The 21356-nt window shown below is 27.5% G+C and overlaps 2 protein-coding genes across 2 annotated transcripts; both read left to right on the top strand.

The window, feature by feature from the left end:
• Positions 1-817: 817 nt before the first annotated feature.
• Phum_PHUM518040 (glutamate receptor, ionotropic kainate 2 precursor, putative) lies at positions 818-4330 on the top strand (the record flags this gene model as incomplete). The annotated part of the gene is made up of 11 exons (XM_002431224.1): positions 818-887; positions 977-1365; positions 1509-1751; positions 1813-2133; positions 2228-2659; positions 2732-3093; positions 3159-3357; positions 3426-3648; positions 3733-3848; positions 3930-4079; positions 4154-4330. The coding sequence occupies 11 exons, from the start codon at positions 818-820 to the stop codon at positions 4328-4330; spliced, it is 2682 nt and encodes an 893-aa protein (XP_002431269.1).
• Positions 4331-12261: 7931 nt separating this feature from the next.
• Phum_PHUM518030 (uncharacterized protein) lies at positions 12262-14283 on the top strand (the record flags this gene model as incomplete). The annotated part of the gene is made up of 2 exons (XM_002431223.1): positions 12262-13597; positions 14216-14283. 2 exons carry the CDS (start codon positions 12262-12264, stop codon positions 14281-14283), a joined length of 1404 nt encoding a protein of 467 aa, XP_002431268.1.
• Between the last annotated feature and the right edge of the window lie 7073 nt (positions 14284-21356).

Genomic DNA, 21356 nt, shown 5'->3' with positions numbered 1-21356 from the left:
AAACAAAAAAAAAAAAAAATCGGAAGAAAAAAAAACAACAAAAAAAAAAAAATTCGAATTTTTATTTATTTGTGTTAATAATCGTAATATAAAAAGATTCACTTACTCACGTTTCGCATATGAAAAAAATGATTCATTTAATAAAAATAAAAATGAATTTAAATACGGAAAATTTTGAATTGATTCGAGTTTTATGATTAATTATTAATTATTAATTAATTAAAATCGATTATTTATTTATTTTTTTTGTCTTCTGCTTCTTCTTCTTCTTCTTCTTTTTCATCTGTCCAGATGTTTTAAAAAATAAATTTTATTTATTTGTTTTGTTTAAAATTAAAAAAAAAAAGATCAAATGTTACGAATTTTTAATAAAGTGAAATTGATCGATTTTATGGCAAAATTCCTTCTACTGTGTTGTTGTTGTTGTTGTTTGTTAAAAGAGCCAAACGTAATAAATTTAAAAAAAAAAATGTTTTTATGCCAAGATTTTTAATTTCGACAAATCTAAAAATAAACACACACACACACACCGCACACAACAGCAAAATAATTTCGAAAAAAAAAAAAAATTTAATTTTAAATTAAATTATTATTATTATTTCTTTTTTTTTTAAAAAACATTTAGTTCGTTTTGTACGTCGGTTTTAAAAATTCGTTACAAAATTTTTTTTTTATGGTTCGTGGTCGGTTGTTTTTTTTTTCAATTTGTGACGTTTAAAAATGTATTAAAATGTTGCGAATTTTGTTTTGTGTTTTTTCTTATTCCGAACTTTGAATTTTAATTAATTTTAAATTGATGATAATGATGATAATAAGGATGCCGCGAATTTTATTTTTACTGTTGTATTTATCATCTTTCGCAGTCACCGACAGAACTATACGTTTGGGTATGTTTATTTATTTATTTTTATTTAAACAAATAGAATTTAGAAAAAAAAACAATATGGCGACGGTGTTTAAAAATTTTTTTTGTTAGGTGGTTTGTTTCACGTTAGAGACAACGTACAAGAATTAGCATTTATAAATGCCGTCGAACACAGTAGCAGAGGAGTTTTAAGTAAAAGGTTAGTCGCCGAACCTAGAAAAGTACCCGAACACAATAGTTTTCAAGTATCTCAAATTGTTTGCGATCTTCTTTCGATCGGCGTGGCAGGAATATTCGGACCGAATTCACCGGAAACATCCGTACACGTTCAATCTATTTGCGACGCCAAAGAAATTCCACAAGTCGAAATTAAATGGAATCCGTATCAGAAAAATAAATTGAGATCTTTAAACATTTATCCGCATCCTTCGTCACTGTCACGAGCTTTGGTCGATATTGTAAAAGCGTGGAAATGGAAAATTTTTACAATTGTGTATCAAGTAAGTAAGTAAGCAATAAAAAAAAATATTAAATCACGTTGACAGTGATGTAACGACAAACGCATAACGTTTTGTCTTCCTTTGTCTCTCTCTCTCTACTCTAGTTTTAATAAATTTTCTAATCACGTGATTCACCATTTCAGTCTGAATTGGAACTCATACAATTTAGCGAACTCCTCAAACTCTCAGATTCGAAAGAATACATAATAAGCGTTAAACAATTGATTGATGGTGAAAATTATCGTGACACCCTTAGAGAAATTAAAAATTCCGGTTCGAATAATATTATATTAGATTGTCCCATCGACGTTTTACCGGAAGTATTGAAACAAGCACAGCAAGTCGGTCTCATGGTTGCAGAATATAGTTTCATCATAACAAATTTGGTAAAGTAAACAAAAATTTTTGTTTGAGGAGGGGAGGTTATTGACAAAAGTATCGTTTCAGGATTTACACACGATTGATTTGGAATTTCTTCAATATGGCGGCACGAACATAACCGGTTTCAGCATGATAGATCCGCAAAATCCATTAGTTATAGATACGGTTAAAGCATGGACGGGAAGAGAAGCGAAAAACGAAAGAGTTTTACAAGTGACACCATCTACCGTACGTTTGGATGCTGCTTTGATGAATGATGCAGTTTGGCTTTTTGCTAAAGCAACGAGAGAATTACATTACGCTCAAAATATAACCATGATTCCTCAAGATTGTAATTCGAAAAATACTTGGGTTCTCGGTAGTTCTTTAAATAATTATATGAAGCACGTGAGTTTCATTACGCATATAATTTTCTCTATGGTTTTCTTATATTGCAACGCGATTATATTAGGAATAAGAAATGAAAATCGTTTGTTTTTAGACCGAAATCAAAGGAATGACGGGCCTGGTAAAAATTCACAGAGAAGAAGGTCTTAGAATGGATTTTACTTTACATTTAAACGAATTAACAACAAACGGTTTGACTCAAGTGGGCGTTTGGAACACGACTCAAGGACTTAACTTGACCAGATCTTATTCATCATTTTCGAAAGAAGTTGACGAAGATTCTCTTGTCAATAAGACTTTTATCGTTATAATAGCTATGAGTCCGCCCTACGCCATGTTGAAAGAAGATAGCAGGCAATTATCTGGAAATGATCGTTTCGAAGGTTTCGGAGTGGATTTGATACACGAATTGTCTTTGATGTTGGGTTTTAATTACACTTTTACTGTACAATACGATAATGATAATGGATCCCTTAATAAAAAAACTAAAAAATGGAGCGGAATGATGAAAGAAATTATGGAAGAGGTGCAAGTTGTGGTGGGATTTTCGCTTCTTCCATTTCGAGCGGAATAAGATATTTTGAAATTTTTTTTTTAGAGAGCTGATCTTGCAATAACAGATTTGACAATCACACACGATAGAGAAGGAGCTGTTGATTTTACGATGCCGTTTATGACTTTGGGAATAACAATTTTATATAAAAAACCTACGGCACAACCTCCGAGTTTATTTTCATTTTTATCACCTTTTTCAAACGAAGTTTGGATGTACATGTTGGCTGCTTATTTAGGAGTGTCACTCACTTTTTTCGCAATGGCGAGATTGAGTCCTTACGAATGGAACAATCCTTATCCGTGCATCGAAGAACCCGACGAATTAGAAAATCAATTCAGTTTAAAAAATTCTTTATGGTTTACCATCGGGTCTTTGATGCAACAGGGTTCGGATGTTGCTCCCATGTAAGTTCCCATACGTCAGAAAGAAATTTTTTTTTTTTTTTTACCAAAAATTTTTTTTTCAATAGTTCAGTGTCGACGAGAATGGTCGCAGGAATTTGGTGGTTTTTTACCCTCATCATGGTATCTTCTTACACGGCTAATTTGGCTGCTTTTTTAACTATCGAATCAACAACTTCACCTTTTAGAAACGTCGAAGAACTTGCTAATCAAAAAGTAATTAAATACGGTGCTAAAAAAGGAGGATCGACGGCATCGTTTTTTCAGGTACGAACCCCTAATCTCTCGTTCGTTTTTTAAAACGCTCCGATAAATAAATAAATAAATTTTTTAAGGATTCGAATTACGCAACGTATAAGAAAATGTGGAAATACATGCAATCGAATCCTGACGTTTTTACATCATCCAACAACGAAGGACTTCAAAGAGTTTTAAATGAAAATTATGCGTATCTCATGGAATCCACATCAATTGAATATTTGGCTGAAAGAAATTGCGACATAACGCAAATCGGTGGATTGTTGGATAGCAAAGGATACGGCATAGCAATGCGAAAAAGTAATTTTTTTTTTCTTTAGAAAACTCCTCACGATTCGGCATTTAATTGTATTATTATTATTTTCTTTTTCTACAACGTCATAGATTCCACGTATAGAAATGCATTGAGCACGGCCGTACTACAATTACAAGAAACCGGAAGACTCGCTCAAATGAAAAGAAAATGGTGGAAAGAAAAAAGAGGTGGCGGAGCATGCGAGGTAAAGTGTACAGTTTTACTTACAAAAAAAAAAAAAAAAAACTAAACAAATGGAAATGATTTTCCGCGATTGTTTCTTCAGGATGACGAAGGCGGTGGAGAAGCAAGCGAATTAGATTTGGATAATGTCGGAGGTGTTTTCGTCGTTTTAGTTTGCGGGGTTTTCATGGCTTGTTTTGTTACAATAGCAGAACTTATATGGAACGTCAGCATGACGGCAAAAAAAGAAAAGGTGAAACACAACAATACATTCAACTTCCTTTTCTAGACCATTCGATCATTTATTATTTTTTTTTCCCCGTTCAGGTTTCGTTTGCTACAGAACTAATGCAAGAATTAAAATTTGTCGCAAAATTTCACGGTTCTAAAAAACCCGTTAGAAAAAGAAACAGCACCGTCGACAAATTATCAGAACAATCGTCGACAGACAACATCAATTTCGATTGGTACGAAAACGATACGAAAAAAAATTCAATGCATTGAAAAAAGAAAAGGTTTTAAAAAAATAATCATAAGAAGAAATTGATTTCACGAGTTTTTACAATAGGGAAATACATTTTTTTAAAAGGAAAAAAAAGAAACATTAAAATTAATAATTAAGTCACGCACGTCCAAACCTTCAAGTTCGTAAAGATGGATTCGTGGTTGTTAAAGTTATTCAAGAATAAAATAAAACCTAATCACGTTTTTTTTTTTTTTTTTTCGTACGTTGGATGAACGCCCGCGGCGGCGGTTACTAGAAATTTCTATTGCGAAAAAAATTCTCCAGTAGAATGTGTGATGATGACGATGATGACGTAAGCAAAAAATTTTTTTCTTCTTCGCACGTTAAAAAAAAAAAAAAAATTCATTTTTTGTTGCCGGTTTTTTTTTCCCCTCGTAAACGATTTGTTTACCGGTTTTGTTCTTATAAATATTACCGGTCGTAAATTTTAAAAAAACCGTTTTCCCCCGCTCCACTCCCCCCCACATCTTCCACCCGTGCAAATAGTTTTGTTTAAAATGAGTTTGAAGAGTTGCGCAATGAAGTTCAAATATTTCCACGTGAGTTTTCCAAAGAATAAGTAACGAGAGAGAAAGAGAGAGAGAGAAAAAAAAAAGAAATCTGACAGTTGTGATCGACATTTAATACGGACAAGTTTAATTTTATGTTTTTGTTTTGTTGTTGTGGTTGTTGTTGTTGTTTTTGTTGTGTTTTTTTATGTTTTCGGTTTTTTAATTTGTAAAGTTTTTTTAAATTTTTTTATCAATCGTTACGAATAAAAAAAAAATTACAAACAAAAATTTGGCGGATTGTGTTTTTTTTTTTTTAAATGTTTCGAGAATTTACGTTTTGTTTTTACAATTTACGAAGGGAGGGGGAGGGGTGGGAGGCGGGGGAGCGGGAACGTGAATAAATCGACGTAATAAAAAAAAAAAAATTTTGACGGTAAAAATTCGCGAGTTGTTACGTTTAAAAAAATAATTTAATATTTTTTTTTTTATATCGAGTGAACTTATATAATTCAAGAAATATATTACGATCGAGTCAGAAACAAACAAACAAAACAAACAGATAAACAAACAAACAAATTGATAAACAATTCGACAAATTGTTTAAAGGAAAAAAAAAAAAATTTATATATCGGTAAGTGGTGATGTTAAAATAATTTTCCGATACTACCGTGTTTTCCTGTTTTTTTTATTCGATTGCTGTTGTTACAAAACATTTTACAGAAACACAACAGGAAAAAATATTTTCCTGTCAATGATAAGAAATAAATAAAAAAAAAAAATTAACGCCCGTTTCCCTCTCACTCACTCTCTCTCTCTCACACTCATCGTTCATTTTCATTCAAGAACCGAACGAACGAACCAACGAACCAACGATTTCTCGTTTTTTTTTATTCTTTTTAAATATTTTCTTTTTTTTTGGCGGGAAATTTTTTTTATTATTATTTTCTAAAGACACGCACGAAAAATTTTAAAAGAAAAATAATTTTTTTTAAAAATAATAATAATAATAATAATATTCGCTTTGAATTTGAATTAATTTTTTTAGTGGGAGGAAAAAAAAACGAATCGTGATAATTATTAATTGAATGAAAATTTTTTTTTTGTGAAATTAATAATAATAATAATAATAAAAAGATTCTGCTGGAGCTGGAATAATTTTTTTAAAACTCTATTTTTTCACGTTAACGTGATTATTATCATTCTAACGATTCATAATTTTCACGCATCGTAATCTTTTATTCGAAAAAATTTTTTGCTAAACGAAAACAAAAATTAATGTACTGTTTACTTTAATATTATTATTATTATTCGTCATTAATAATGATTACGGTAATAATTACAAAAAGGAACAGCGAACTATTATTTCGAATTCCTTTTTTTTTTTTTTTTTTTTGGAAAAATCAATTTTAACGGTCTGGAGAAAAAACGGTAGTGGTAATTCGTCTGGAGGAAAAAAATATTACCGAGTAATTTAAAGTAATAAATTACGATATGAAACAAATACGCGAATAAAAAAAGAAACAACCGGAAAAGGAAACGAGTCATTTTAATTAAAAAAAATAAAAATTTATTAATAATTAATGGATTTAAAAGAAAAATTTCTGTTGTTAAAATATACACGACAGGAACAAAAAAAAAAAAAAAAAAAAGTTTTGCCGATCGTGAGAGATCATTCATCAAAAAAAAGTGAGAGAGAGAGAGAGAGAGAGAGAGAGAGTGAGTGAGACAGACGGTGGGGGGGCAGGGGGAGAGAAAAAAAAGAAAAAAAATCGAGAATTTAATTTATTAGGAAAAATCGTAAAAAGTCAAAAACAACAACAACAACATCAACAAATCGAAAGGAAAAAAAGAAAAAAAATGAAAGAGAGAAAAGATGAAGGAGGAAAAAGAAAAAAAGAAATCTGTCAAGAAGTTACATAAAAGAAAAACAAAATGGCGATCGGTTTCCTTAAAAAAAAAAAAAAAAAAAACTAAAAAAATAAATAAAAAAAATTTTTTTTTTTAATATAAAAAGAAGTTTTAAGAAATTATTATTATTATTATTTATTTCCGGTTGAAATTTTTTTTTTTTTTCAAATTAAGCTAAAACGATATTAAAAAAAAAAAAAAAAGTAAAATTTGTACTGTGGATACTCGTTCGAGTACTTTAAACAATTACCACCCACACCTATAAACACTACTCACTAACTATAAACAAATGACGTCACGTCAAAAATGTTGTAATTTTTTTTTTTTGGCAGGTATAATAAATTGTTTTGGCAAAACTATAACGTTTATTATTATTATTATTATTATCATTATTATTACTATTATTATTATTATTATTATTATTATTATTATTATTATTATTATTATTATTATTATTATTTTATAAGGTAATAAAACGCGCGTTTGCCGTAAAAATAATAATTAAACAGAAAAAAAAAGTAATTTTTTTTTTTTGCCATTCGAGTTTCGAACTTTTTGAGTGACCTTGACCCTACCTTGACCCCCACTTGACCTTGACACACACTCGCACACACGCACGCACGCACAAAGTTGTAAGAGTTTTTAGTTAGCGAGAGTTAAAAATTAACGCGGTGACGTTTTGTTATGATTCGTGTAACGACAACGCCGATTATGATGATGATGATAATATTTACGAAAGTTTAATAACAAAAACAAACAAAAACAAACAAGCGAACAAACAAACAAACAACGGGTACAAACTTTTCGTGACGTTTTTAATTTTTTTTTTGTAATGGGAAAAAGTTAAAAATACATAAAAAAAATTAACAAAATCCTGTTGCGTTGAATTTTTCCGCAGGAGAACGGAAATCGTCACGTCGTTGAAATTGTAAAATGTCATGTGTACAAGGGAGGTCCGAAGGGGTGGGAAAAGGGGAGTGAAAATGGGGGAGAAGGGGGGGAAAAAATTTGTAATGAAAAAATGATTTGCGATTTTGAAAATTATTTATTATAACCCGACGACGTTGAATTATTTACATTTTTTTTTTTTTTAATAAAAATTTATTCGTTTGATTTATGTCGCAAAAAGGGTTTTGATGAATGATTTATTAATAAAAAAAATAAAATAAAATTTCTTCTGCTTTTTATTTTATCTATGATTTCGCCGATTATCATGATAATTATTATTGTTGTCACCTTTTCCCTTTTTTTTTATTGAAATTTATTATTTGTATTCGGATTAGAAAATGAAAAAAAGGTGAAACGAAAGAGATTTAGGAAGAGAGAGACAGAGAGAGAGGGAGAGGGAAAATAAAAGAGGAAAAAAAAGATAGAGAGAGATAGAGATAAAAAATAATTATTTTAAAAAATATATTTTTTTTTCTCCCTTGTCTTACAACAAAAAAAATTTGATATTTGTCAAAAAAAAAATCAGATTTAAAACGTAACGAAAAGAAAAAAAAATTTTTTCTTTCATTTTTTTCTTTTTAAGGTTTTATCGTGGCAAAAGACAAAAAAAAAAAAAAAGAAAAGAAAAGTGTAGGAAAAAAAAGAAAAAATTTTTATTTGAAAGTTAAAATAAAAAAAAACAAATTCATTTGTGCCTTTTTTTCCTCTTTTATTCCTTCTGATTCTTTTTTTCCTCGTTTCCTATTTACTTTTCATCCCCTTTCACCATTTCTTTTTTCTACCGTACCCTCCCTTCTACATACTTTTTCCCTTAACCTATATTATTTTTTTTCCTTTCAAACGATTTTTTGATTCTGACTTAAAAAAAAAAAAAAAAAAAAAAAATTTTTTCTCACGCTTGAAAAAATAAATTTTCCGTTGCTTTTTTTTTTTGTTAACAGAAAAAAAAAACTAATTAAATTTATTTTTATTTTATTTCCGTCCCCCCATCCCCCCTTCCTGCTACACGCCTTCTTCCCCCCACTCGTTCGCGTTTTCAAATATTTTCAAAAAAAGAAAAATCTTTTTCTTCAAATTTTGGGAAAACCTCTTTTTATAAATGAATTAAATGTAATTATAGAAATTTGCGTGTGTGTTTATTTTTACAAAGGTTTTAATTTCATTTTCGTTTCCGGTACGAGCACCAACACTCACGCATACCTACGCACATGCAAATACGTTAAATTAATAAAAATAAAAAAAGAAATCATTATAATTGCCTTTTTATAAAGATTTTATATTTCGCTATAAAAGTCTTTCCCTCTCATTCACGTGTAATTTTTCATCAAAACATCATTCATTCATTTAATCAATCATTCAATCCATTCATTCATTCATTCAATCCATTCAATCAATCAATCAATCGCGACAACCGAAAAAAAATTAATAAAAACAAAAAACATATTTTACATATTATTTTTTTTTATTATCGAGAAATTATTCCGAATTAAAATTTCAAAATTTTCCACGAGAAAGAGAGAAAGAAAGAGGGGGCGAGGAGAGAAAAGAGAGGGGAGGGAAAAGGAGGGAAATGGGAGGAAGAGGAGAAGAGAGGAGGGGAAATCTTTCAATATTTTTTCTCACGATTGAAATTTTTTTTTTTTTTTTTTTTTAATTTCAAAACGCGCCATTTTTCGAAATAGAATCATTCAACATTTGCTTCCAATTTTTATTATTATTATTATTTTTTATGTTAAATAATAAAAAAAAAACGTCGGCCATTTTGTTTAATAATTCTTTCGAACGTTTTTTTCTTTTTTTTTTTTCAACTTCGTAAAAAAGTTTATGCTCTCATCTCGATCACTTTTTTTTTCTCCAGATTTTTCCAGATTGTTTATTTATTAACGTTAATATTATTGCATCACCGTTACTGTTCGTTTCTATAAAAAAAAAAAAAAAAAAAAAAATAATAATAATAATAATAATAATAATAATAATAATAATAAAAATAATAATAATAATAATAATAAAAATAATAATAATAATAATAATTCGAAATCATAAACGTTTTTATTACGTAATCTTTATTAAATTATTTAGTTTTTTTTTTTTTTTTTTACGAAGTTTGCTATCCCCGTTTTTTTTTTTTATTTACTTTCCAGATTGCGATTTAAAATTTTTATTTTTTTTCCCTCCTCCCTCCACTCTTTTCACCCTCACTTCATTTTTATCGATAATATGTACCGATTTAAAAATATTTGCAAAATTTTTCCTCCTCCTCCTCTTTTTCGATTCGTACCTAAATTTAGATGACGAGATGATGATAATAATAACAAAATAAAAATATTACTTTTTTACAAAACGACAAAAAAAATAAATAAAAATGAAAATTTAAATATATATAAGTTATCTAATAGTACATCAATAATACTATTTTTTTTTTGCTGGAAAAAATTTTTATCGTGGAACTAGAAAAAAATAAAAAAATAAAATCAAATTTTTTCCTTTTTAGAAAAATAAATAATTTATACGTAGGATGATTTTTTTTTTTAAACGCCCGTAAATAAATTTTAAAAAAATTGAAAAGTTTTCTTTTCATTCCAGTTTTCTCCAGTTTAAAAAAAAAATTTTCATTTTTTTCTTTTTCCGCGTAAATTTCCAATTATTATTATTATTATTATGACGGATTAAATTTTTTCCCATTTCCTCTCCTCCCCCCATCAATTATAATTTTTAAAACGCTGGAAATTTTCTTTTTTATTTTTCTCCAAAAAAAAGTAAAATAAAATGATAAAATGACGTCATTGTTTAATAATTCGAGTTTAAAAAATTTTCCTTTTTTTCCCGTCTTTTCCAACGTCGATGGCGGACGAAAATTTACTCCATTAAATTTACATAATAATAATAATGATGATAAGAGTCAAAAGGAAATTTTTATTTTAATTATTTTGAAAATATGTATAAATATTTTTTTTTAAATTTTCCTGAAAAATTTTTTTTTTCTTTTTGTTTTTTATTCTCCATTTTCCTCATTTTTCTTTTTTAATGATTCCAAAAAACAAAAGTAAATAAATAAAATAAAATAAAACAAGAAGTTAAAAGTCAAACAAATGTAAAATCAAAAAAAAAGAAATGTTTACAGTTATTTTAAAACATTTTTTGCAAATAAACGAATATAAATAAAGAGAGAGAGAGAGAGAGGGAGAGAAAGAGTTCAAAGGTCATCACGTGAATTTTATTTTCGAAACCGTTAATTTTCCATGCTAAAAAAAGGATTTTTTAAAGTGATTAACTTGTGTAATTTTTTTTCTTTTTTTTTTTATTACCCTTTGAAAACCGGTTCATTCGAATAATTTCGTGTTAGTATTATTATCATCATCATCATTATCATTTTATAAACCTTAACAAAAAGGTTTTATTATTATTATTATTATTTTTTTTTTTGGTCATTTAACTTGGGGGATTAATTAATTAAGCGTCAATGAAAAATCACATTTGGAAAGGGTACAACAACAAATAACAAAAATTTTCTAAAATTAACCTGAAATTTTTTTTTTTTTTTTCGTTTCACTTTTATGTATTTTTTGTGCATGAAAAAAGAGAGATAAGAAAATAAAGAAAAAGAGAGAAAGAGAGAGAGAGAAAGAAATAAAAAAAAATAAAAAATTTTCAAATTCAACGTTTGGAATTATAAAGTTTTTCAGCAAAAATTTTTCCTTTTTTCTAAAAAAAAAAATATTATATTCGTGCGGTGATTTAAATTTTAAAATATGAAAGAGAGAGAGAGAGAGATGGGTGAAGTAAAAGGGGGGGGAGAGAGAGAGAGGAGAAAAAGTGATAATTCGGAAAAGGTAAACGAAAAATTAACGGAAAACTTTTTTTATTTTTTTTTCTTTCGCATTTTTTAGCCTTTAATGAATCTCGCGAAGAGTCGGCGGAAGTGGCGGGTAAAATCCGTAGCGTCGGCATCATCACGAATTTTTCTTTTCGTAAAATTTAAATAAATACTTTAAAACTCCCTTAAAACTAACGGAAAAATTTCGAAATTTAAAAACTTTTCACAATAACGCTTGGTAATATTTTATTAATCGAATATCTTAAATTCAAAGAAAAAAAAAATCTCGAACTCGAAAAACTCGAACGAACGGAAACCGAAAATAAAAAAATAAAAAAGTTAAACAAAATGGTTCCGACGTATGTAAATAATTTGGAAATAGTAATAATTTCAATTTAATTAAACATATTCATCCACTCTGTGTGTGTGTGTTTTCGTTTAAACTTTTCCTTGTAAGAAAGAGAAAAAAGTATTTTCGATAATGGAAAAGTCACGCGTGTAAAAAACACGTGTAAAAAAGTGTGGGGTAGAAGGTGATAATGACAATAATTACCGTTGATATCGTATAATTTTTTTTTTTTTTTGCTTTCAGGTAAAAACGTTAATACCGGATAATGAAATCTAGAAAAAAGAAAAAAAAATCGTGCCGCGTGTGTAAATAATAATGATAATAATAATAATAATGATGATGATTTTTTCGTCGGTTAATCGCTAAAAAACATAAAAAATAGCAAAACTAACGTTTAATATGTTAAATAGGAGCAGAAGTTGGCCCATACAATCAGTTATAACGTTAGATCCAAGAGGGATCATATATGCAAAAGTACATCCGTCATTTGAAAAATATAATAATAATAATAATAATAATGCGATCATCACGAGGAGAAACGAAAACGAATCGTGCGCCGTAGGAAAACCGGATATAGTTATTGAAACCGACGAACGAGTTCCGGTTTTTATAAAACCGGATATATTCGTAACACTAGAACCCCGCCAAGATTCGATTTCGAATTCTCACGGATGTGACGAATCCAAACAAATAACATTCGTGGATCATTATCAAGTTTTAGATTCCGTATCGGATGATGAGGAAAAAGATGGCGGATATATTGTGTCGGTACCGTCCGTAGAATGTACGAATCGTAAAATAATTCCGTCTCGGATCAACGATGATTGTGCCTTTAATAAAAAAAATGATATCGGGGCCTTTTTGGAAAGTTCGAACGCGTCCAACCATAATAATAATAATAATAAAAACATAAGAGTTATTGTGGACGTTGAAAATACGAATTCTTATTACAATCGCAAATGTAAAATATGTCGCGGAAAAGAAATTATACGTAAAAAATCAAATTATAAATTTGATAAACCTGATAAGAGGTACGATGATAAGAAAAATGTCGTCCGGAGTGAATCGGAAAGGGAAAAACATTTTTTAACGGCCTACCAAATTGATTTGCTACGTAAAAAAAATAACAAAAGGTCACAGAGGAAAATTCGTCACGACGACGTTGACCGTCGCGGAACGGGAGAAAAAAATCGTTTTTTTTTTAAAAATAAAAAAATCGATAAAAAATCAAAAGCGGCGTCGGATTGTGGAGAATCGATCGCGTCAAACGATACGAAAATAACGGAATTCGATGAGAAATGCGTGACGTCGACGTCGGGAGGAATCGCGAGACGTTACTATCGTAGCGATAATAATTATAATACGGGAAGACGTAGTTCTTACAGGTTTATAAGGAGTTATAGTTTGGGACACGAAAAAACAGATGAAAAACTTCGTGGAACGTTTAAAAAGTTTTCACTTCCGACTCCGGTTATTCAACTCAAAGACGGAAATGATAATAATAATGATGATAATTCACCGGAAGATAAAGAAAACAGCGCGTTAAGAAATTTAAATTTAGATAAAAGAAAAGTGACGACTTTAACGAGACACTACTATCCGGAAAATAATTGGGGATACGTTATCGTTACGTGTTCCGTTATGGTTCACATATTGTGTCACGGATTACAGCTTTCTGCTGGAGTTATTATGATTCCAGCAGCTTCGAAATTTACAACGGATCCAGTACACACGGGTAAGACAAAGATACACATATATATACTTTCTCTTTTTTTTTTTTTCTTTCTTTCTCTCCCGTTCCCCTACGATTGTAATCATTATTATTTTTTTCTTTTTCGTCTGCTATAAATTTTTTTTTGTTGCCGTTTGTTTTTCTTTTCCCTCCCTCTCTCCCTCCTCCCCTTCCCCCCTTTTCTCACTTTTTCCTTTTTTTATATATTTATTGTCATCGTAAAAAATATTATTTTATTTTACCATTTTTGACTACTTTCTTCAAATTTTTTTTTTTTTTTTAATTAAATCGAAACAAACGATGACATCTATAAAAATATAGTAATTTCATTCGCTATAATTTAACGTTATTAACAAAATAATAATAATGATAATAATAAAGTTGTATTTATTGTGAAACGTATGAAAGTAATGCCAAATTTTTTTTTTTTTTATTGTTAAATTTACAAATTGTTGGATGCAGGTGCGGGTATTAAAAAAAAAAAAAATTTCGACGATAATATATGGGTACCCAGTAATGATGGTAATAATAATAATAATAATGATGGTGATGATGATGATGATGATGATAAGTTTAAAAGAATTTTTTTTTTTTTGGTTATTGTTGTCGAAAATTTTGAAGTCGTTTCATCATGTCAAATTTCTTTCAATTTTTTTTTTTTATTCGTTTTTTTTTTTTTTTTTTTATAACGAATGAAAAGAGAAAGAAAAAAGAGACAAAGAGAGGGGGTGGAGAAAGAGAGGAGGGGAAAAAAGAATTAAAAAATTAAAAGTTTGCATCGCGAAAGCTGTTGTCAAAGCGTCACTTTTTTGACGTTGTCAAAGGGCTTATCGAAAAAAAAAAAAAAGTTTAAAAAGGCGGCGGCGGCGCCCGGGGGGCGGGGGGCGGAGTCGACAAAGGGAAACAAAAAAGACGACGTTAAGATGAAAAAACAAAAAAAAAATTTTTTATTTATTTATTTACTTAAATTAATAAAATCGATGAAAGTTTTTAGAAAAGAACGAACAGACACACACACACAAACTCGACACAAAAATAATGATAATAATAATAATAATAATAATAATAATAATAATAATAATAATAATAATAATAATAATAATAATGAAAGTTGTTAAGTTAAAAAGATTAATTTTTTTTGACGTGCCAAAAAAATAAAATTGATGCCAAATTTTAAATTTATGCCATCAAAAATAATTTTTCAAAATTTTTTTTTATATATAATCAATTATTTGCACGCGAAGAAAACAAACAGGAAAAAAATAAATTTTCTTTTTCTTCTTTTCTCTCACTCTCACTACACTCTCACTCTCTCTCTCTCTCTCTCTCTCTCTTTCACTCGATATTAAAAATTTTCCCATTTAAAATAATCGATAAAATCATTTAATAAACGAATATCGATCGATTCCAATAAATATTTTTTTTTTTCATAATTGATATCAAATCGATTTTTTGGCAAAACAAAAAAAAAATTTCTTCTTTTCCCTTCTACCCCTCACCATCCACTCCTCCGCCACCATTTTTTAAAACGTTTTCGAAATTAAAAAAAACCTACGTAATTTTTTTTATCGGTTCGTCTATATTATTATAGCTAGCTATAAATCTACTATAGAAAATAAATAATAATAATAATAATAATTACGTTTAATTATTATTTATCTTCTTTTTTCTCCCATCCATCCATTTTCTCGACATTTTCTTTCACCCGCGTTTATTTAAATTGTTTATAGCAATAATTTTTTTTTAAAACGATGACGTCATTACACAACGTATATAATTATTGAATATTGATTTTTTTTGTCGTGAGAGAGAGAGATAGAAAATGTTATCATCACAAAAAAAAAATTCGCAAAACTGTAAAGGAAAAAAGTAAGAGACACATTATGCGGCGTGTCGATTAGCAGACGACAAACTGGAAAAAAAGAAGGGTTTATCTTATACGTAACGTATTTAATTTAATTATATGGAGAAAAAAAAATTTATGTGATTTGAATTTTAAAAAAAAAAAAAAAATTTAATTTTGTTCGTTTGTCAATTGGTTTTAGAATATTTTGTGCTGTCGTCGTTTGATTGTTTCTTCTGCTTTTTTTTTTTGTTTTAACCTTTTCTCATATTATTCACATCGCATTTGATTATTTTAACAAATAACAATTTAATACCAGCCTTTTTTTTTTTAATTTAAATTAAATTAAATCGATTTATTGATTATGTAAAAAAAAAATTTTTTTTTTTTTTGACTTAGGTAAATTTTAATAACGATCTTTTCTTTCTTTCTCTCTCTCTCTCTCTCTCTTTTTTTTCTTTAAAAGAAAAACTCATAAAGGCACTTCAGTTAATTTTTTTAAAAAAAACTTTATAAAATTGATTAAAAAAAACCAACGGAAAATTTTTTTTAAAAATCAGCAAAAAAACAAACAAACCGGAAGAGCTATTTTTTCTTTTTTTTCGCGTCACGTAGTTTCAAATTTGCTGATGTTACGTCATCAAACAAACAAACTAACAAACAAACGAGAAAAAAAAAAAATTCGAAACAAAAGATTTAATTATAAAAATTTTTTCGGGAGAACATTTTCCAACAACGGGAACACAACAGAATTTTCTCTCTTTTTTTTTTGGGTTTGTTTTGGCTATTAATAATCAACTTCCGTTTGAATGTTTGAAGTTGTTTAAATAAAACAAAATTACGTAAACGTTTTCACTTTACGTCATCATCGTTCGTGGCACTAACTTGTCGTTTTCATCAATTTTCCAAAAAAAATAAAATAAAATTGCACCGACAGCATTTTAACAATTTTCTTCTCTCTCCCTCCCTTCTTTCCTTTTGTATTTTCCTACTCAAATCTTTCTCTAAACTTGCGTTTGACATTTGTTAATAATAATAATAATAATAATAATAATAATAAGAAATAATTAATACCTTTTCAAAAGAAAAAATAGAGAGAAGTTTAATTAAGTAGAGAAAGATAAAAAGAGAGAGAGAGAGAGAGAGAAAGAGAGTGTAATGGAAGAAAAAAATTTTTGAAAAAAATTGTGATTTTTACTTCGAGCGAATATTTAATAAAGAAAAAAAAGGAAAAGAAAACAAAGGAAAAAAGGAAAAGGATAATAATAATAAAAAAAAACTTTTTAAAGTTTCGAATTCTATATAAGAATTTTTCTAGATTTTTCTTTATCCTCCGGGATAATTTTCTTTTTTTTTTAAAAAAAATATATTTTGCGCTTTTCCTCATCAGACATTAGGAAAAAAATCGGACACAATTTTTTTTATTTTTTTTTGTCGTTTAAAGAAAATTTAATGATGAAAATTTTTTTTTCTTTACCTCCCACATCACCTTAACCCCCCTCTTCTACCCTCCGAAAAAAATTTCCTCCGGCAGAAAATTTTTTGCAATTTTTTAAATCGACATTTTACGTTGGAAACACAAAAAAGAAAAAAAAAGAAAATTTTTATTTTATTACCTGCATTATCCTTCTTTTCCTTTCCCTCCGCTCCTACTTTTTTCTTTTCCTCCCTCTTTCGTTGCACATCTCCCCAAAAAATTAAATTTTGCTGTTTAAGCTAACCTGAAAAAAAATAAAAAAATAAAATAAATAAACTCCTGTTGTTTATTATTGCTTTTTGTAAAAAAAAAAGTAAACAGAAGAAAGGTTTTTAATAATAATAATAATAATAATAATAACTAATTTTATTTATTCTTTTCTACACTCTTTTTCCCCCTCCCCCTCTCTTTCTATACCTCCCCCTTCTCTTCTCATCACCTTTTTTTTTTTTGATTTTAAATCGTTTTCCCGTTTAAAAACTCATAACTTTTTTTACGCTTTCCATACGCTTATTTTTACACTCTCTCCCTTCCCCCTCCCCATCCTTCCGCCATTTTCTTTATTTTAATAATAATAATAATTAAAAAAGGGTTGAAAATATTATTTTTTATTAAATAAATTTTAAAAAAGTGTAATAAAATAAAAAATCAAAAAAGGAAAATTTCACGTCTTGAGAACAAAAAAAAAAAAGCAAGAAAATTTTTTTTGTTTTTCTTGGGGAGGTAGTTTTTTAGGTATGAGTAAAATTAATAAAAATTGGAACAAAACCAGGAGAGTTTGGCGCCTATATTTAATGTTTATTATTTTCTTTTCCTTCCTTCCTTCCTCATTCCTCCCCCAAAAAAAAAAAAAAAAAAAAAAAAAAAAAAAAAAAATTATTAAAACGATGATAATAATTTTCTCTTTCTTTTTTCTTCTTTGTTAAGTTCGTATGAAATTTCCTTATTAGTATTATCATTATCATCATTAATTATTTTAATAAGATAACAGATAATCAATCAATCAATCGCTCGATCGATCACTCATTCGCGATATAATATTAATGATGTTAATATAAAAATATTTTGATTAAACCATATTTAAGAACTTTCCTTGTTTTTTTTTTTTTTATTACTTTACGAACGTTCAGTAATAAATCATCCGACAGAAATGCTGTTGACAAATTTTCCTCTTTTTTTTAAAAAAAATAGTTAAATATGAAATAAGAAACTCTTTTTCGAACATTTTTTTTAACGCGAAGGTGAAAAGTATACAAGAAGAAGAAGAAAAAAGGTTCGAAAAAGAAAAAAAGGAAAGATTTAAAGTGATGGGGAGAAAGTGTGCGTGGGAGGGAGAAGGGGAAAGGGGAGGGAGGTAGGCGAAGGGGGGAGGTCGAATGATAAAATAGAAGGACAAAAAGAAGGTATTAAAAGGTTAAAAAAATTTTTTTTTTTTCTTGTTTTTTAATCTCGTAAAAAAAAAGAAGAAAATTTAAATTTTTTTTCTTTTTCTTCTCTTTTTTCTCATTTTCCTGTCGTTCCTGAGATTTTTTTTCCTTTTTTCCATCTTTTTCTTGAAAATTATGTTAAAAAAAAGTTTTACGTAATCTTTTGTATCTTTAGTCATTTTTTTTTTTTTTTACGTGGAAAATTTCTAATTTTTTTTTTTTTTTTTTTAAAATTACATCGGGAAAGTTTTCGTCATTGGCATTAAGTAAATAAGTAATAATAATAATAATATTAACGACCGTGTAGTGATGCTGCCGTTTAAGCATTTGGATGAAAAGTACTTTTTCTTTTCATTACGAAAACACGATAAAAAAAAAGTAATAAAAGTTTTTTTTGTTTTTCTGCTCTTCTTACTTCCTGGACGCTTCCCAAATGTTATCACCGAAATCCCGCACAACAAACTCGTTCCCGTTAAATAAAAAGGACTCGGAAAGACTTTTTTATTCTCTATGCATTCACAAAAATTTGATTTAAGTTAAAAAAAAAAAACATTTTATTCCCTAAGAAATCGGGAAGAAAAAGGAAAAAACCTGGAATAAATTTTAAAAAAAACCCCCGACAATCGCAAAAAAACACGTCGTAATCGAAAGCGAAATAATAATAATAATAATACGCTTTAACGAAGAAAAAAAAAATTTAACGGTTTTTTTTTTAAGCATGTTTCGAAACAAAGTAATAAATTTTTTTTTTTTAATTTTACGCCATTTCACGTACGAAAAATCCGCGACATGTTTTTTTTTTATTAAATATGTATAAAAACAATATAAATAATATTTTTTCACGTTTGATATTAATAATAATAATAACATGCTGTCGTATAAAAAAATAATGAAAACAAAAAAAAAAAAGCGGGTACAGACGCGTCGATCGAACTTCCACCCTCCCCACATGAAATATTAAGCGTTTAAAAAAAAAATTAATTATAAAATGATTTGAATTTTACACGTGAATATTATGAATAGTGTAATTCAATTTAGAATTTTTTAAATTTTACGTAAAACGCTTTTTCTTTTTTCATTTCCTTGACCTGCCCTAAATAAAAATAACGCGAAAGAGAGAAAAAAAAAAAATTTTTTTTCCTTTTTTTTTTTTTATTTCCTCTTTCCCGGAGCTCTTAATTTTTTTAAGTGAAAAGTTAATTCTGGAGCTAAGAAAAAAAAAAAGAAAAAAAAGTTTTACAAAAAAGAGAGAAAAAGAGAGAGAGAGAGAGAAAATGGCGAATAATTTAAAATTTGCATTCGCATTTTTATTAAAAAAAAAAATTTTTTTTCTTCGTTATTATTATTTTTATTGTCATTAATTAAATTGTTCTTTACGCTTTAAAAAAAAAAAATTGTTTTATGTTTTCTTTTAAACATAAACATACTAATATGTTTAACTTTAGGGGGGGAAAAAACACAAAAACAGGAAAACAATCAAAGTGTGAATTGATTCACAAAAACCAAACGATGTCGCTTGGTTTGTTTTTTTTTTAAACGAATGAAACGTTATTATTATTATTGTGAGGTTGTCACCAAAGAAAAGGAAAATTCTCCAAACTTTTTCTCCAGAAGGAAAAACCCCAAAAAAAAAATCAACAACAACAGATTTAAAATTAGTTAAAAAAAAAAAAAAAAAAACGGAGAAACGTTGGGAAACGATTCGCAAACTTATCCGTTTATTATTTCGATAAATTATTTATTTTATTATTATTATTTTATTTAAACTTTTAAAAAAAAAACCTTTTAACCTTTTAACCTTTCAACCTTTTTTTTTCTTCTTTACCATCATAACCCGATAAATAATAAATTTTTCTTTTTTTTTTCTTTTCCTTTGAACGGTTCGAGTTTTATTTCCATTTCTTATTAAAAAAAAAAGGATCAAAAAGGAAATGGAAAATTTTATAAAAAAAAAAATAAAAAGGAAAACCGATAAGAATCTCTTAATAATAACAATAATAATAATAATAATAATAATAATAATAGTAATAATAAATTGATTATCGTTAATAAGTCATTGTTTTTTTCTTTTTTTTCCCCCAAAATGTTTTTTATTTTCTACGTTTCGCAAATTTTCTTTTGTTTAATAATTCCATGGAAAACTATTGAAAAAAAAAATTTTTATCTTTTTCATTCTGGAACTTTCCAGAACAAAATAAAATTAATTGTTTTGATTTTTTTTTTCCCCCGTTAAGATCAATCAATTCACATAATTACGATTACTCTCTAACGAATAAAAACTTTAAGAAAATTTTTTTTTTTTTTTTTTAAAGAAAAATATAACGCCATTTTTATTTTATTACGGATCAAATTATTGATTTTCTTTTTGAATTTGATTATTATTATTTTTCGTTTTTACGTATTCAATGAATGAATGAATGAATGAATGAAAAAATAATTTATAAAAAAAAATATTTATTTATTTTTTTTCGAATGCTCTTGAGAACGACGTCATCAATTTGTTTTTTTTTTTAAGTAATTGTCATCATTTAGTCATTCATTCACTCACTCACTCATTCATTCATTCATTCATTTATTCATTTATTTATTCAATCATTCATTAATTCATTCATTCATTTGTTAATTCGTTTTTACATCACAAAATTAAAACAACTTTTTGTTTTCGTTTCGTCGTCGCTTTTTGAAAACCCGCGATTTTTTCCCATTTAAAAAAATTAATTCCACGTTCGGTGACGTCAAACTATTTAAAAAAAAAAGGCGGGAAATTGTAGCTTATAATGAAGTCTATTTTACCACAATCTAGAATCTTCCCGGAAAATATCATTGTTAAAAAAACAAACAAACAATCGAATAAATTTTCTTTTATTCTATTTTTTTTTTTTTTTTTGGCGGGAAAATTTAAATTTCTGATATTTCCTACAATCGAAAAAAATATATATATATAAAAAAAAAAAATTAACGACGTTATTCTTGCCAATACTATTATTATTATTTTTTTTCGAAAGGAAAAGTAAT

The sequence above is a fragment of the Pediculus humanus genome, genomic scaffold (assembly GCF_000006295.1).
Source record: "Pediculus humanus corporis 1103172108282 genomic scaffold, whole genome shotgun sequence".
Lineage (NCBI taxonomy): Eukaryota > Metazoa > Arthropoda > Insecta > Psocodea > Pediculidae > Pediculus > Pediculus humanus.
This window is presented reverse-complemented; position numbering and strand designations above follow the sequence as displayed.